Source organism: Erpetoichthys calabaricus, chromosome 1 (genome assembly GCF_900747795.2).
Source record: "Erpetoichthys calabaricus chromosome 1, fErpCal1.3, whole genome shotgun sequence".
NCBI classification, from domain to species: Eukaryota; Metazoa; Chordata; class Cladistia; order Polypteriformes; family Polypteridae; genus Erpetoichthys; species Erpetoichthys calabaricus.
In genome coordinates, this window is record NC_041394.2 from 236,457,316 (window position 1) to 236,476,203 (window position 18,888).

At 35.5% G+C, this 18,888-nt stretch overlaps 2 protein-coding genes across 3 annotated transcripts; one reads left to right on the plus strand and one right to left on the minus strand.

Annotated features, from left to right (window-relative positions):
* The first annotated feature begins 291 nt into the window (after positions 1-291).
* LOC114660192 (uncharacterized) lies at positions 292-6,819 on the plus strand. 2 transcript variants are annotated; one of them, XM_028812725.1, is made up of 13 exons: positions 292-473; positions 2,038-2,159; positions 2,320-2,626; positions 2,720-2,805; positions 3,174-3,226; positions 3,479-3,518; positions 3,620-3,684; positions 3,907-3,996; positions 4,181-4,494; positions 4,765-4,943; positions 5,155-5,327; positions 5,906-6,120; positions 6,221-6,819. In XM_028812725.1, the coding sequence occupies exons 1-13, from the start codon at positions 317-319 to the stop codon at positions 6,454-6,456; spliced, it is 2,037 nt and encodes a 678-aa protein (XP_028668558.1). In that variant the 5' UTR covers positions 292-316; the 3' UTR covers positions 6,457-6,819. The 2 variants fall into 2 exon arrangements, with proteins under 2 accessions (XP_028668558.1, XP_028668565.1); XM_028812732.1 differs by having other exon boundaries at positions 6,224-6,819.
* Positions 6,820-6,851: 32 nt separating this feature from the next.
* On the minus strand, positions 6,852-9,614 carry LOC114660205 (uncharacterized). The gene is made up of 3 exons (XM_028812744.2): positions 8,655-9,614; positions 7,292-7,510; positions 6,852-7,200 (listed from the first exon to the last, which is right to left on the minus strand). The coding sequence occupies exons 1-3, from the start codon at positions 9,476-9,478 to the stop codon at positions 6,993-6,995; spliced, it is 1,251 nt and encodes a 416-aa protein (XP_028668577.1). The 5' UTR covers positions 9,479-9,614; the 3' UTR covers positions 6,852-6,992.
* Positions 9,615-18,888: the final 9,274 nt, after the last annotated feature.

The window sequence follows — 18,888 nt, forward strand, 5'->3', positions numbered from 1 at the left end:
ACAAATTTACATTTCACAAAACAACTTTATAACCATTAAGACAACCTTACAAAGGAATTCAAATTAACATTTCAGAAAACAAATTTACATTAGTGAGAACAATTTACAAATCCCTACACAAATTTACAAGCGGTTAAACAAGTTAACAGTTCAGAAAACAACTTTACAAGTGGCCCGAAACAAATTTACAAGCGGAAAATCAAACGGAAAGGGTAGGTACAACACACAGGAAGTGCTTGTTGCTGACCTTTTGTGTCATTCAAACTGTTTTGCGAGGGAACATTGAACGTAGTTTGTGCCGGTAAATCAAGCGACAATGTTTTGTCCATTTTGTGGAAACCATTTTAGCCAGTTAGCCCGCTTTTGTTATTCTTGTGGGAAATGTTTAGACTTTTTAAAAGAGGCTCCCCGCACGGAAGACCCAGATGCACAGCCGACGTCTAAACCACCTGGAAATGTTAATCAAAGTACCGGTAAGTGGACACTTAACGCTATCTAGAGCCAGCTATCCTAGGCTTTTATTATTATTATTGTTAAACTTATTATTGCTCAGTTGACGTAGTATGAGTCATTCAAAATTTCGTTCAAATAAACAACTTCTGTGCACGTTGGTATATACAGTATATATGTGTGTTGTACTTAATGCAGTCATTTAAGTTTTTTTAATTACTACCGCAACATACACTGGGACTGTTAACTTTCGTAGTGGTTGTAACCTAATAAAATAAAACATGTTTTGCTCTCGTATTATTTTCAACATTCAGCAATTGCCAACACATTTCAAAGTACAGATATAGCTGCGTCTTTTCGGTTCCAAAGGATGAGCATCAGTTGGCAAGGTAGGATCCAGCATGAGTCAAACACGTACAAAAGCAAATTTCTCAGTCCAATAAAGTTCATTTCAAAAATGTTTAATGAAAATTTGAAAAAGAAAAAATCACAACATTTTAGAAAAGTTATTACACACGCAGAGTAAAAGGCACAAACAGAAAAAATGTGTCTTCTCGGTCTAATTACAGTCTTAGCTTTCTCTGGTTAAAAATTAGTTACTTTCTATACTTGTTACGTTTCTATTGCAAACTTGCATAGACTTTACTTTAATATGTCAGTACGGTTTGAATCTGTTTGCCCTCCATGCCTTACCTACTGCAAGGCAGATCATAAAATGAAATAGTGTGTAGTCAGAATGACAAGAAATAAGTAGAATATTCCATTTACAATTTAGCTTGTAGGGCTTATAATAGAAACTCCCATTGACTATGCACTAATATATACACAAACATTTTAACATAACTATCCATCCCTCCATTTTGTAACCCGCTGAATCCGAACACAGGGTCACCTTTTTAGGGGGGGAAATCTGCTGGAGATCCCAGCCAACACAGGGCGCAAGGCAGGAACCAATCCCGGGCAGGGCGCCAACCCACCGCAGGACACACACACACATATAGCCACACACCAAGCACACACTAGGGCCAATTTAGAATCGGCAATGCACCTAACCTTAATGTCTTTAGACTGTGGGAGGAAACCCACACAGAATGGGGAGAACATGCAAACTCCACGCAGGGAGGACCCGGGAAGCGAACCCAGGTCCCCTTACTGTGAGGCAGCAGCGCTACCACTGCACCACCGTGCCACCCCTTAACATAACTAACAAAATACTAATATCAACTTATTATAATCTAACTAACAAATGGCTTTTACAACAGGTAATGGAATGTATTTTCCTAGTGTACTGTATATTTATGCAATTTAGGAGTATTGTGAAGAAAATGTAAAGAAATTCATGATGTATGTGTTTTTTTGTTTTTTTTGTTAAAAAAAACTTATAGAAGCACACCTTTGTATCTCATCTTTTAACAAGCAGTGTTACCTGCAGTGGTCATAAACTAAAGGTCACATATTACCAGTAATTATACTAAGCAATATTGTGGAAGTAGTTGAACTAAATACACATCAATACATTTTATGGTTCATAAATGATTACAATTATTCTGTCCATAGTGTGTTGATATTCAATTCTGTTCATTCCAGAAGAACAACCGTGCCCATCATATAAACAGTTCATGGACTACAGAAACTTCAAATCAAAAGAAAGACAGTCCTTTAGCTGTGGGTCAAAGAGACGACTAAAACAAGAACAGAGACAAGTTCAGGTTAGATGGCTTAACTGTTTGTGTCATGTATACAAGACAATGGTTACAGGGACGGTTATTGTTTAATGAGTGGACCCATTTGGTGTTTAACTTTCTGTGCAACAAACTTATAAATATATAATTTACAGAAAACTCATTCTGTTTATTTTTATTTATCTAGATAAACATAGGATTGATGGTGCCAAATGGAAGTGATTTAAAACCTGTAAGAGGGAAAACACTCCCATTATTTACAGACCCTCTGGTAGCAGCGCCTGATCTGCTGAAACTAGCTGTCCAGAAAATGAGAACATTTAACAAGGACATGGATGAAGGGCCATATATACTTTTGTATCCAGATTGCTCAGAGGTGGTCAATGTGCCTGGGACAGAGAGGCCATTCGTATTGGCAGAATATAAAAAGGAAATAGGAAAGGCATATTGCAGGATCTCATTTTTTATATGCCTTGAAAAAGACTTTAGAAGAGGTAAGTGGATCTGATTTAGCACTTTTATATATTTCACAGTGCTATGACATACTGTACATAATAACGTGTTGATTTTGTTTCCTTTAACTGCAGTGGATGTTAGCTCAGAATCAGACTCAGATTCTGAAATTTTTGTTACAAGTAGGAGCACAATTGAATTCAATCAGGCTGACACTGTGGTGAGTTTATTTAGAAAAGAAATATACTGAATGGTTGTATTAATTATCTTAACCAGAGCTGTTCTGTGCATAATGCTTGCCAATATTTTGGTTCAACAGAGGCTAGCTACTTAGTAACATCTGTAATTGAGTTTGAAAATACATTCCTGCATTGTACTTGGACAAACAGTAGGATTTACATTTTAAATGGCATTTGGTGTAACACATGTGAATCATTTTGATTATTGTTCAGCAGGTTTATCTGTCAGAAATACTAACAACTTGCCATGTTTCAGCAGGCAATATTTCATTGATAAGTATTTATGTAGTAAGAGATGACTAATATAGGCTGTATAAAATTGTTCAGAATTTTATGCTTTTTCCCTCAGGTTTTTGAAGACTGCAACCAAAGTACACCCAAACACAAACTAGAAGATGTAGTGTAAGTACCAATTTGCAAATGTAAGTAATCTGTAAGCTGGTAATGTGATCAAATCACATGTTTGAGACAGACCCTTGAGTTTATGTTGAGACCACAGTTTTTACTCTAAATATATGAAGTTGTAAATAATGTAAGAATATTTTGAAATTTAGCAAAATTATCTAGATTATTATAACTTACCATAATTTTAAATTTCCTTTTTAACTCCATGATACTTTGTTGTACTGAAGTAGTAATTTTAACATGTTTCAGAGATGCATCCAAACAGTCATCAACGATTCAAGCTGGACAGGTAAGTATTGAACCAAATGTTACCTCATAATATTTTTTTCTTTCAGTTTTGTTTTGTGTTGTGTTGGACATTTAAGTTCCCCATGTCACTTTATTTTTCAGATAGTAATATCTGATACTGAGGATACTCTACCTGAATACAATGTGACTAAGTCCACCTACTACAGGTAAGCAAAAAAAATTGACAAAATGTGACTATTCCCTTGGTAGACATTTTTAGATTAGATAAAAAAATAAACTCGCAAGTTCTTTCTAAAATATCTGTATAATGGTTAACTTACAAAAAATACTTCAGGGATTTACTTAGGTTGGAAATTACTTAAGAAGAATGTTTTAGTGTAAAATGGGTGGAGTTGTCTTTTAACATAGGAATGGTAATTTCTTTACAGTAAATATACACACCTTTATGCACCATGTGTTGAAGAAGAGGATGAAGAGCCAGTTCCTGTAAATTTGGGGAATTTATCAGACACAACCATGTAAGCTGGCAGTTATTGACAATAGCAATAGGTATTCTCTGTGCACTTAATGGTAAAAGATTGAATTACTTCTGTGATAATATGTGAAAGAAGCCCTTTACTGCACATCAGTGTTGTGCAAAAAATAGAAAACTGTGTACTGTCTGGCATTTCACAAATGTGACTCAGTCTTGTGTAATTCTAGAGAAGAGGTAAACATTACACTACCTGATGTCATTGCAAAGCTGTCACATCATATTGATCATGGAAGAGTTAGCCGGTTCAACATTGCAAGGTCAAATGTCTGGGATGGAGCAGTCCGAGGTTTCAAGCGTGCAACATATTCAGAAACCTGTGATATGCTGGTCAGATTTACTGATGATGCTGGTGTTTTTGAGGATGGAATTGATACAGGTGGTCCAAGACGAGAGTTTCTAACTCTACTGATGAACCATCTTAAAGACCGACCAATTTTTGATGGACCAACAGGACAACGTTACTTAGTCTACAATGCAAATGGTATGTCTACATAGTGTTAAGATGTGTGACTTGTAATTATATATCACATCACTTATACACTTTGTTACTTGAACTGTTCCAGAGATATTTAACAACAACATGCTTAGGGTTGTCTTGATTTTAATGCATCATGAAACATATTTGTATGTTTCCAAAAGTAGTTGCTAAATATGTGTGGAACAGTAGAAATAACATTAAAAGCAATCTGAAATTGTGGTTCGAATTGTAAATCACCCAAAATTCTAAAATATGAATGATTTTCATTCATAGCTCTCCGGGAGGATGAGTACTTCTTGGCAGGAAAGATGATTGCGGTATCAGTTGTACATGGAGGCCCAGGTCCGCATTTCCTCTCGGAAGATCTTGTACTGTATCTTGCAGGCCAGCCTTCATTCAATGCAACAGTGAATGATGTAACTGAAGAAGAAATAAAGAAAGCTTTGCAAGAGGTAGGAAAAGCATAATGCTATAGTAGGGCAAGGTTTATTTATTAGGTTCTTCAATGCTTTGAGAAAATCATTACTTCATTGATAACATATAGAGTAATGCATTTATTGTTCTGTGATTGTACAAGATATAGGGTTAAACTAGATAAGTAACAGAACAGAAATTTATGAGATAACTGTGTATACTGTATATGCCCCTCTTTTTGTGTTTTAGATTGACTGTGCTGCTTCTGTCGAAGCTTTGCGAGAATGTACTTTAAAACATAGCACAATGTTACAGACAGCTGGTTGTCTGAGATATGTGGCTACTCTTGAAGAAAAGAGAACAATTGTGTCAGACTACCTCCGATGGTATATTATCGACCGTAACTCATGTGTAATTGACAGGTACCATCATATCCTAGTCTTACAATTTTTGTAAGTTACATTGCCATGTTAAAAGCAAACATGATGTCAGTCTGCAATTCAGTTGTTAACAAGCAACTTACAACTACTGCATTATTAGTGAAGGACAGTTCCAATAATTTTCAACATATATTATTTCAAAAAGGGTTTCTGGTGATGAGCCAGTCACAAATGTTTTAGTCGATAGTGATTTTAGGGAAATGTCCTGGTCCTTTTGCAGTTTCCCATCTCATTTCAACAGTAGTACATAGGGGCAGGCATGCTGTTCAAGCCTTCAAACCATCTAAAATAAGTGATCTAAAACCAGAAACTCAGAAAGGCTTTAAGAACATACCCCATTGACTCATCTTTAAAGGGAAAATGCAAAAGCAACACGAAGTTTCTCTAATATGACCCGATACACTAAAACACATTTTTGACTCTGTCAGCAGCAGAAAAATCTTAAAACCTTAGACGCTGAAAATTATTGGAGTAATCATGTTTTTAATATACTGTCCATACACATACACTATGTGATTAGCACTTTATAGCAGTGTGACAATGTATTTTGTACTTTTTAGATTTAAAAATGGTCTTTCAGCTCTTCAGTTTTTGACTGCACTGCAGCAGCATCCTACTTTGATGATCCCTGTGCTGTGCCACTCAGAAAAGAAGGTCACTGCTCTTGAACTTGAGGGACTTTTCAAACCTGACCTCAGTCCATCAGGGAGCAACAGGAGACTCAAAGAAGGACAAACATTAGGCTACTGGGCTGACTATCTCCTTGATTGTGAAGGTTTGCAAAATAGATTGCATAATTATTTATTTTACAAGTAGTTAAAAATAATACTTAACAATATGCCAAGATGTGCATGAACAATTCTGTTTCCTTACAGAAGGTCAGGCTGCTGTTTGCGTGGAAGATGTTTTCATGTTTGCAACTGGACTAACTTCACTTCCCCCGTCTGGATTGGAACCACTGCCAAGGATTGAGTTCCTGGATGATTCACCGTTCCCAATGGCAAACACGTGTTCAAACACAATGAAATTACCACTGCTGGATTCATACAAGGTGTTTAAATCACATATGGATTTTGGAATTCAGAATTCTCCAGGATTTGGCTGTTTTTAAATCAGGGTCCACTAGATATGGATAAGTGTGTGCCTTAAATCACTGCAGGTAGAGAACCTGCATCCATCTGCACTGGTGGACGCACTTTTTTGCACTATTATTTAATTTTGTAATAAAACTTTGCTGCATTTGTATATTTGAGATTTTGAAGAAACCACATGTTTGATTACTGTTTATTTAAGCAACAACTGAAGATGTTTTAATGTGTTCTTGTTTACAGTATGTTACATTTGGACAGTTTCATCATATCCTGAGATCTGAAAGAGAGATTTCCTGGTAATAAAGCCAAACCAAGACTACTTGAAATTAAATATTTATTTTTGATACTTAAATAATAGTGTAATAAATATTTTATACTTTTGCCTTACTTTTACTCCAGTTTATTTCATTTCACTTTATTTACAATAATTTAGGACAGATTTGAAAGTTTTTCCAGTAAAATTTAAAATTCACGGACAGCACAAGTTACTCTTCACACGCTTGAGACACTATTCCATTAATGTGTGCATTATTAGATCTGTAGTACACAGAACAAATTATAACTGAGCGATTTCTTTAAGATGTATATACAGTTCTGATGCAGACTCCCAGTTCTCTGGCTTCTGTAGGTGACTGTGCTCCATAACAAAGTCCAAGTACTCCTGCATGTTCATGTCACCACATGAATGCGTTGGCTGATTTGATTCGGGGAAAGTATCCAGTTCTGTACATTCAATCCTAAATCCACAGTCTCTGGAGCCAAATCTGGATTGAGAAATGGATCTGAGTAATAGCATTCATTTACATTTCAGCTACAAAGAAAACAAAAATTTACTGGGAAATGATAATCCATTACCTGTGTGGTAAATAGTACAGTTCATTAGGCACTCCTCCAGGACATGATGCGGTTGTAGAAGGGCGAATCCGGTGACTATTCCACAGAGTCCTGCATTCATCCAGGTCCTTCTGTATGACATCACTGAAGCAAAATCTTAGCAAGCACTGATGTTCACGACTTCCATTAAAGTGTCCTGCATCTCTGAGGTCTGCAAATAACTCCATCCAGAATTGAGACCTATATAGATAACTGGGTTAAACTTCATATTAATTCTGCTATTTGCTTAAACATACCAATTTATTTACACTTGTGGATCATGAGATAATATCAAGATAAAGAAAAAAAATGTTTACAAGTGTTTGGGGAATGTTACTTTTAAAATTAACGTAGTCACATTCCTCATAACTTACAAAAAAAGTAACCATATATGTTATATAATTTAATGCATTACAAGCTCTGCTTTTCTTTGCACTTTTTTCCTTAAAAAGTAAGAGATACAAAAACCATACTTATAATAAAAATTAATTATTTTTATGAACTCCTTTATTCCTGATCAAGATGTTAACAAACAAAATTCCATTTATTTATAATGCAGCTTTTAGAACTCCTTATTTTTAGTCATAGTCTTTTTATTTCTTAGGATGTCAGTTCTAGCATTGGGTATAGTAGAACATAAACTCCACAAACGCTTATTTTAAATTTAATTGTAGTGGTCAACTACATTTAAATTAAGAAAATATATTGTAATATGTGTTGTGAAGAAAATAACATCCATCCCCTTTTTATATCCCCGACCTGAGCCCCCCAAGATGCATTTGCTTCCTGTCTTTCACCCAGTACTGCTGCAACAATCACTGGCTCCCTGTGACCCTCAACTGGGCCGATTAAATTTACCCTTCAGCACATGCAGGATGTCACCAAACGACCTGAAGAACTGCGGGCACTATGTGACAGCCTCAGAAGGCAACGACTTAGAGAAAAGGGCAGTACTTATAGGAAATAAAGCAGTACTAATCCTAATAATAAAAATAGTAATTATTATTATCATTTTTGAGCAGCTTAAGTAACATTTATATTTTCTCCAACAAAATAAGTATTACATTAAATTACTCGCTACTTTAAAAATTAGTTTGACAATGTAACGTAACTTTGAACGTTGCCCCAACACTACAGAGCACAGTAATTGTCCAGGGATCCTAAATAACGCATTTAGGGGTGGCGTTTGAAAAGTCAATCCCATAAATTTTTAACGCGTTTATGGCGATTAATCATCAGCCTTAACGTAACTTAATACATTGTTTTTCCTCAACATGCATCACAGCTGTAAAATGTGTAGGCTAAGAGTAATGATAAAGAGCGATAGTTCATTTAGGTCACTTACCTTCCCTTTCTGAATATGGACCACCACGACTCAATACGTTGATTGTTCGTGGATGAGCCATACATGTGGCTAGACACTCCCGAGTAGTAGTCGGCATGCTGGTGACGTAGGGTACATTGAATTGCAGCCATAATGCCATTCTCCGTGCCGCAATCGGTCCTCAGCCTCATGGGCACAACACCAAGGTGTCGCACACAAGTTAGGAAATTGTGAGCGATCACTGATGGATTGTTATTTGTTGGTCCACTTACAAGCCACAGTACTTTACGTGAAAATCCATCAATGCATCCAGAAATAGCAAATCCGAATGGCTTTAGTTTGTCGTAACCATCAGCATGCCACATATAATTCGGCCCCATCGAGTGATAAGTTCTTCTTATAAACCTTCTGCGTGCTCTCTTCTCGCATCCTCGGGGATTTAGCTCCCGGAGTAAAGCCATAACATCATCTCTCTTTACTCGCAAATTGTACTTTTGCCTGAGTACTTGCCACATCGTTCGGTAGCCAAAAAGTTGACCAGGTCCACGAAGCTCCAACCTGATGGCATTCCTGGCAGCGTTTGTGGAGGAATACTCCTTTCTACGATATAGTCCGGCTTCTGTAAGTTTAGTTTTAAGACACCGCAAGCTAATGTTTACACCATGTACAAAGGACATCATGTCAACGATTACATTGTAGGAGTGGCCTTCATTGAAATAGCCAATACAACAACGTATCACATCTTCCATCTGGGGAGCCTCTTTTAGAAAGTCTAAACATTTCCCACAAGAATAACAAAAGCAAGCTAACTGGCTAAAATGGTTACCACAAAATGGACAAAACATCTTCGCCCGGCAGTGCTAATCGCTACAAACTCTATTCATTTTCGACCTCGCAAAACAGTTTGAATGACACAAAAGGTCAGCAACAAGCACTTCCTGTGTGTTGTACCTACCCTTTCCGTTTGATTTGCCGCTTGTAAATTTGTTTCGGGCCACTTGTAAAGTTGTTTTGCCGCTTGTAAATTTGTTTCGGGCCACTTGTAAAGTTGTTTTCTGAACTGTTAATTTGTTTAACCGCTTGTAAATTTGTGTAGGGATTTGTAAATTGTTCTCACTAATGTAAATTTGTTTTCTGAAATGTTAATTTGAATTCCTTTGTAAGGTTGTCTTAATGGTTATAAAGTTGTTTTGTGAAATGTAAATTTGTTTTGCCCTTCTCGGCCACCGTAGATTTTCAACTAGGTTACAATTAATGGTACTGAATAATTCTTTCTTATAATTGTATTATTGAAAATGCAGGTGCAGGGAATCATCCTTTTCTTTCATATGGAAAAGAATCGAACTCCAGCTGTACTGGATGACCTTATAAATTCATTTGTTAGGTTTTCTTTAAAGCAGCATTCCCAATACTTAGTATTCCTAATCCAGCCCAAAAACCTACACTCTTTGAAACAATAGGTGACATCTCAATGGGTTAATCATATTAGTCTGTTGGAGAATAGAATTAAAACATCCTGTTTACTCAAATCACCTTAAAATTCTGTATATGCCAGAGACAGATTCTCCACCTATCTGTTATTATAGTATACAGTCTTAACTAGCTACAAGTAAGATGAAAAAGAGCATTGCCCAAGGCCCAGCTACCCACTCTTCCAATTTATTCTGGGCTAATTCTGAATAAACCTGAGAAGTACAAAAGGGTGAATTAATAACCAAAAGAAAAAATTTAGCCGATTTATTATCCCAAACACAAGGCAATGGTATAAAGTGCAATAAGGTATCCAGTAACACCCAGTAATAGAATTCCGATTTGATTATTTGGCTACTTTAAGGTTCAGCTGAAAAATTATTGTGATGCTAATAAAAGCTAAAATCAAACCTGCCTAATTATTTATAATTAATAAGGCGTACATAATAAACATCAGGGAATTAGTTTAAAACCAAATACATTCTACTTAATAAGTCAATAACCATGAATCTATAATGATACCCTCCATCTTTAGAGAGCCACTGCACATATTCAGGAAGATGAAATGCAAAACAAATCCTGTAAGTGAAAAGAATTTACTGCTTTGGAATTCTGATCCTAGATTTTCCAAAATGCAGTATCATCATTTCTGCAGGATTGCTGTCCAAGAATGAGGAGTTACAATAAGTTTTTTTTCCTTCACCCAGCCTTTTAGACATTTTGGTGCCAAAGTTCAAGACCAATTTAACAACTTAATCATGTGACTCACCCAAGTAAATTTAAAAAGGCATTAGAAGAAAAACAACAAGTATTCTCGTGAAGGTCAAAAACATCACAACTTCCTGCGTCCTCCTAGAATAGTTTTGTGTGTGTGAAATTCAATTTAGATGTCATTATGTCTGGCTTGTTCTTCACTACTGATAAAAAGGTTATGCAGCCTTTCATTAAATAATTACACATAACTCAAAAGGCTGCATGTCACTTTAATTAAACTTGAATTTGTATCCACTTACGCAACATAGCAGAAAACATTTATTCATTAAACATGGCTTTTTAAAAATTACATTTCTTTATCTTGTGCCACAAATAATTGATTGTATTTTTTTACTGAAATGCTAAGAAAGCAACCTGAATGCTCCATTAAATTTCCGAAAGGCGTTCAAGGAGCACTTCAAGGGCAAAGACAACTCCTGTCATACAAGTGATATTTCAGCAAGTGGGGCTATTGGTATGTCCATAACACATTTTTTTGGACATGTTACTACAAACCCAGTCACTCTCCCCACAGCAATCGCATCAAGCTATTTTTTTACTTGCATAGTGTTTTAGCTTTTAATTATGTCTCTACTAGCATATCATGTTTAAATGAACTTATATTTGTGTGGTGTTCAGATATCCTGTAAGTTGTCCACGGAAGTACACAAAAGAATCTTTGCAGGATCATGTAATTATTCTGTATTTTTATTAATCTTGCATGAGTGTTAAAATAATGAGTTACAGCAATTCAGTATGCATGTTACAAGATATTCTTCAACCTTTAACCCAATGCTATTAAATGAACATGAATATAAATGATCATTATTTGAACTATTAGCAGTAAATCAGAGCCAAAGGCTTTTATGGATGATAAGAGATTGTTATTTCTTCTAAGACTATAGCTAATACAGAAGTGCCAGAGGACATCTTATACCTGTTTTCAGACCCAAAAATAATCATGTTCTGAACTTATGACCTACATTTACTAGAAGGGCAAGCAATGTGCAGCTACATGATTAATTGCATTCTGCAAAATAAACATCCCAAAAGCCCTACAATGGAGTAATCTCTAAAGTAATTCTTTTAAAATATACCAAAATTATATATAAGAAGACTCACTGACTCAGTTCATACAGCTATCTAATACAGAATGAACTCATTAGACCATCTTAGTGGAAAATCACTAAAGTAAGAAAACAGCTGCCTCAAATATTTTCTACAGAAGCAAACACTGATTCCATTTTACAATTAGGAACTGACCAAAAATGCATATCATGTATATTTTGACTGTTTTCCCAGCTTTCTTTTAAGTCATGTATTGTTATTGATGTTTATGCACATTCTAAGAAAGGACACAACAGAGAAGTAGAAGTAAAAAAGAATTGAAATTTCCGCTGGTTCTGAAATTCAATTTTTATTTCTTATCTGAGCAACTCATTTATAAATAATTTTTGTTTTATTATGTGTATATGTAAAAGTTATACATATGTAGATCTATATACACCGGACATATGGATGGGTATTTTGTAAATTTTAAATGAATTTGAAAGTGATTATTATTACTATTATTTAAAAAAATGAATATAATGTAGCATTAGGCGGCATGGTGGCGCAGTGGGTAGCGCTGCTGCCTCGCAGTAAGGGGACCTGGGTTCGCTTCCCGGGTCCTCCCTGCATGGAGTTTGCATGTTTTCCCCATGTCTGCGAGGGTTTCCTCCGGGTGCTCCGGTTTCCTCCCACAGTCCAAAGACATGCAGGTTAGATACATTGCCGATTCTAAATTGTCCCTAGTGTGTGGTGGGTGTGTGTGTGCACCCTGCGGTGGGCTGGCGCCCTGCCTGGGGTTTGTTTCCTGCCTTGCGCCCTGTGTTGGCTGGGATTGGCTACAGCAGACCCCCATGACCCTGTAGTTAGGATATAAGGGGTTGGATAATGGATGAATGGATGTAGTATTACTAAAAATTTGGACTCCACCCTGCTGGCCATCATGAAACTTGTATTATAAACTTTGTGATCTCTATCTTGTGAGATAATTTTTTCTCATTTTTTTTCTCTGTCGACCCTGCAAACAACACTGGACAAATAACAGATTAAAATGATAATTTTTGGCTGGATTATTCCTTTGAGCATGTGCAAAAATAGTACAGTTAGCAGATAATCAGAAGCAAAAAAGAAACTTCTTGTAGGCATACAGTATATGGGAGAGATTAGAAATTGGAGACAATGAAGGGCAGAACAGTTATGAAAGGATTTCTGCTGAAACTTGATGCCAGAGGAGAGAGCAGTGTGGACGAGTACTGTGACTGAAGGAATTGACAGAATATGCCAATTGGGTGGCTGCATTCTGAAGATTTATTAATGAATTATTTCTTTCTGGTGATGAGTGAACACTGCAGAGTTCACTTCACCGTGACTTTGGCAAAAAACACAGAAATGTTTGAGAACTTGCATTAAAGTCAGTAGTACAGGAGAAACTGAGCTAGCTTTGAGTAGCTTATAACTGTTCAGTGTTGTAAGTGTCTCAGATAGCTAGGGAAGCATCTACCTTGGACGGATTATTGTGGACAAAAATGTGATCTGATTTGTGAGGCAGAACTGCTAACTACTGTGCCACCACCGCTCAAAAAACAAATGATGCAAACAGAATTCTAACAATCCAACAAAAGCTGACAAACTAGCAATACATTATATATATATATATATATATATATATATATATATATATATGTATATTTATCATTGCACTCACGGAGTTACAATCTTTGGGCACACATTAGCCATGCAACAAAACAGTAGCATGAGACAATAATTTTATTCTATAAAGATGCAGCACTGGTTGCAGGTGCATATCTTTTTTGTTTATGTTCTCTGTGCAAATGTTTTGCACTTTTTTCTTCCTTGAAGAAGTTAGAAACGTTTTGTAAACAGTAATACATCTTTTGCTCCTGTTATTATTTCACTGAATGGCAAGTGTTTTAATTCTCAGAGAGGGTGAGGGCACCTTTACAGCTTGTTTTGAATTGTAACTCCAGCACATGGCCAATTATGCAGGCAAATTAGCCATGTGAGGCTGTTCTCCAAGCACACAGAGAACAATATTATTTATCTAGTGGTAGTACTAATAATATTCTCATTATGGTCTGCTAATGTAAACACATGCATGGATGAGACTGGAGTATTGTTCCAGTTTATATGTCACATTGATCAAAGCAGCGCTACAACTATTTTATAGTTCATGTGCATGAACGTTCAGTGCTTGGCTACTACAGTTCTGTGATGTCACACTGACCTTGCACTGGGGGAAAAAAATGTCCGCTTAAGCCAGCCACATGGTGAATTTCCAAGAGAATATTCGTAAAATAAGGTCACCAGAGAATACAGCATATCCACTGCAAAAAACACTTTGGCGATTATCTCTGATTAACACAATTTTTAACTTAAATATTGAAATCTAAGAAAATAGCTAAAATATATTTTTGTCTTTGTCAAAAACTAAAGAAGACAATCGGGAATGACTTGAATATTAAGCCCAATAGGATCAGTAAAAATATTTGGAACACTTGCCGTTTAAGAATAGTTTATCATGAAACACGCTATGTAAAATTAAAATCAACTAACCAAATGAATATCATACACAGTAAGCCACTTCAGTGTAAATTCTGATGGTTCACATGGAGACTTCATTAAATCACCTGTACATGAACAATATATAGTGAATACATTTTGTTGCTGTTACATTTGTTGGCCTTCTATTTTTGGCATACCTAGTTGCTGGGCAACATCTCAAGAACCTCATTACTATATTACTCACTACTAATTCACATTAAATCAGTTACTTTAAATAGACTTACAACTTCATGTTTTTCGCGTTTCATTCATGGATTATCTTTGAATTTTCTTCTGAGCTTTATTCATTTTTGCCTGTTAATTTTTTTCTTATTTGAATTTTGCCTTGTTATTCCTTATTGTTATAGACATGATCCATGAACCAGATGCCTTAAAAAGGCACATCCATGCACTTGGCGGTCAAGTTTATGATATGCTTCCTACTTTTTAATATAACTAAGCTCACGTGTTACTAGCTTCATCAAATTTAGAAAAAGCCATATTGATGTGTTGTACCAACAATGCTAACAAGGGTTGTCACTGACTGAAGGAGCATCACAGGTATACATGGACACATACTGAGCAGTCCCCACCCAAAGGGGTCATCTACCCAATGAAAAATTAATAAAAATAACACTTAAGTTGGATTTAGTTTTCCTGCTTACATATGTACAATATAGGTAAAAATACTGTACCTAGAAAATTACATTCTTGTAATGCTGCTGGACAAAGAATGAATTCATAAAAGAGATCAGCATAGCTTGAATGTTAGAGATGCCACAAAATGATAAACTGTACTTATGTCAGTAGGCATGATAATCTGGTAACATTCTAGTATTTAAGTCACTAAAATATTTCCATTATTATTTCCATAAATTATTAGATGAAGAAGCATGATGTGTGAATATTTTTCCACATCATTAGTTTTTGACTAATTGTTTAAAACAAAACTGTGGTGCTTTGGTATGCTTAATTTTATTTTAAAAAAAAGTAAAGACGTAATGTTAAGTGCCACTTAATGATTCTCAGCTTGAAAAATGTTGCATAAATGTCATTACTGAGAAAATGGTATGGTGGGCTGCCAGAATAGAATTGATACCTAATGTAACGCATTTGCCTCTGAGGGTATGTAATCTATATAATAATCTCTTAGCTGAGATATTTAGTAATAAATTTGAGTTTTACTTTTCTGCTAATAACTTACTTATACAGTTGAAATTTTTCCAGGCACTTTTCAGCATAATTCATGTCTGAATTCTGGAATATTTAGCGTTTAAGCATTTATATGATTATAAAATGAAACCATCAAATATTACAGTATATGATGCTTTTTAATGGTGGCACAGCCCCTAATGATGCTGATTCACAGGTCTAAAGTCATGGTTATAATTCCAACCTTGAGCTCAGTATTTGTAGAATTTGAATTCTGAAGCACATTATTCATTCACTTAAGTTGTTCATTAAACACTAGCCACATACTGTACCTTCAAGAAAATTATATTTGCGTTTTGATATACATAAATTTTCAACAATGCCATTTATATCTCAACTTTTAAATTAATTTTGTGATTTTAATTTTTTTGTTTGGGCAGTTTTTACAGCTTCAGTTTTAATAGCGTTGTAATTTTAGTCGGCCTCTTCTTCTTTAGTCCTTTTCCTGAACAGACTATTCAATATCTTTGAATTTTCCTAAACCCTCTAATTCTGATTATTTTTTACTGTGTTCTCATTCCAGATTTATGATAAATGTTTAATTATTTTCAAAATATATATTTTTTGCCAGTAGGTCTACTATCCAACTGTTGGACTATTGTATAAATTCTAAGGGAAATTACTTGTATCAAAGACTGTAGATTTCATATTGTAACATAATAATGTAAAAAGGAGTGAATATATTTTATAGCCACTGTAGTATTAAATAATAAAAACAAAACATCAGTAATCATTTGGCTCGGAATCATCAATAATCATTCCAGTTATTAGCCATCTGTTTGTGCTTTTCATGTCTGGGCAACAACACAGACAAAATGTTAATGTGTTTCTAAATGCTGATATAGTGCTTCCCTTTGCTTGACATCAATGCTGTACAGTGGATCACTAAACCTTCTAAAAATGATCTTCTGTTTTCAAGTGTGTTCCATAATGTTCGGTTGAAAAAAAACAGTTTACTCTTTTTCTTAGGAATTTGATTAAATAACTACATTTGTATTTGTCATGTCACTAAAATTTTTCAGAGAAAACCAGAAGATGGAAAAGTGGAAAAAGATCAAAACCACAAGGTTTTAATAAATGAGTGCCAAAGCTGATGGTCAAAACAAGAGACTAAAATTGTCGTCAAAAGTTCAAGAGCAAAAAGTCAAAAGCATGTTTACAATAGAAAGGTCTTGGAAAGGATTGAATTGAAAAGGGGTTTTGAATCCAAAATGCATGACACTGCCAAAATGGCAGTACAAACAAAACAGACAACAATATTTTATAACTATTAAAGCAAATGGAAAATTAAAAATAATATCAGATTCACATTTAGTGACCCAAAAAAGACCAAATGAGTGTGAGATCTTTGATTATAACGGAGAAAAGCATATAAAAATTAGAAATAGAAACCAGATCCTAACAGTGTTCTGTTGTTGCCAGGCTTTCGGCGTTGTTCCCATACATGTAACATCACAGATATCACTATCAATCAGTAAGCCCAAATGGTAAATTTCAAGTTCCGGTTTCTGCTTTGTACTATGAGGAAAGAAGAAATGGAACTTCTAAAAACAATAAGGAAAGAAGTCAAGTTAAGTGGCCAAGTTTATTTCCATACCATCCATACACAGTATTGCAGGATACAATAACACAAAATAAAATTCCCCAAGACTGTGGTCCAACATATACACAACACAGGACAAGTGCAAAACAGAACTGTACTACATTATAAAAAAATTTAAAAAATAATATGTAAGTGAACAGGCAGTAATAATTTGAAATAGATATAAATAAATAAATAAATAAATAAAACAGTAGTAACAAGTTAACAAATCTACTGCATATAAATTATCTACTATGGGCAAATCTTATTACAGGAGGGAAGTACAGAGTTTACAGTTCAGACAACCAAGGTGTAGAAGTTGTGGCAGAACCCGGCAGAACTGGTTCTACTGTTACAGTGCCTTCTACAAGATAGAAGTGGGGGCAGTCCTTTCAATATGCTATAGGCTTTACTTACAAAGAAGTGTATAGTGACAGTAGGTTTTCTGCATAATATACACAGCACAATCCATATAAGAAACAACATTTAACACATTTTGCACCACATTATTTGAACTGGAGCAGCCACTGTGTCTACAAGCACTGCCATCTTGCTGGAATTTTAAAATTCAAAAAAACACTCGGAAAGGAATTAGTGATTATTTTTGATTTGTGGCAAAGGCCTTTTTCATTTATTGTAAAACAAAAACATGGACCTGAGGCTCAGAACTGAGTGAGAACTTTCAGAAAACAGCCCTGTTTGCAGTCTCATATTTACACACATCCTAAAGCAAAACTTGGGACTTGACTAAAGGTGCTTGCCTCACAATTTGCTTCAGCTATTCATCATAACAAGTGAACATCTAAAATACATTATGAGTGACATTACTAAATGTTATGTGATAATTACCACCTGCCACATGCTCTGAAGTGGTTTAGAGTTCACAAGAACTGTCCATGAGTGGGGCCTTCTTCTTCTTCTCCAAACCACCACGTATTCTAGCGCTAATTATATGTTTTCATTGACCATCTGAATGAACACGGTGCTTGACCTAACATTTTTTTTTTTGCACAAACTACAGAGTGCCAGGATTTTGAATCCTCTGGTCTATCCCAGATTCTCAGCCCATGGCGAGACCCTACTGCAGCAGACTTTTGTTTTTTGCTCAAATGTCCACAGTTTGCAGTCACATGTTAAATTAATTCAGTAACACATTAGTGAGTTTACAAAATTGTGGCAGTGATTTAGAATCCCAGTAAGGCGCTATATAGAACAAAGACTAACGCTGCTCACTTTATAATCACTTGTGTCACATACTTTTCTTTGCTTGTGCAAGAATAGTCTGTTTTGGCAAAAATTTAAGTGAGTGAAAAGAAACATATCTCTTCTCCACTGTGTAAAATGTGTGTTCAGGTTCTTGGTTTAGTTAGTAAGTGAAGCTGGCTTAATTAGGTGTCTAACTGAAAAATGAGTACATTAGAGGGTCAGCTCAAGTTGGACGGTTGGGAGACAAAGTCAGAGAGGCGAGATTGCGTTGGTTTGGACATGTGCAGAGGAGAGATGCTGAGTATATTGAGAGAAGGATGCTAAGGATAGAGCTGCCAGGTAAGAGGAAAAGAGGAAGGCCTAAGAGAAGGTTTATGTATGTGGTAAGAGAGGACATGCAGGTGATGGGTGTAACAGAACAAG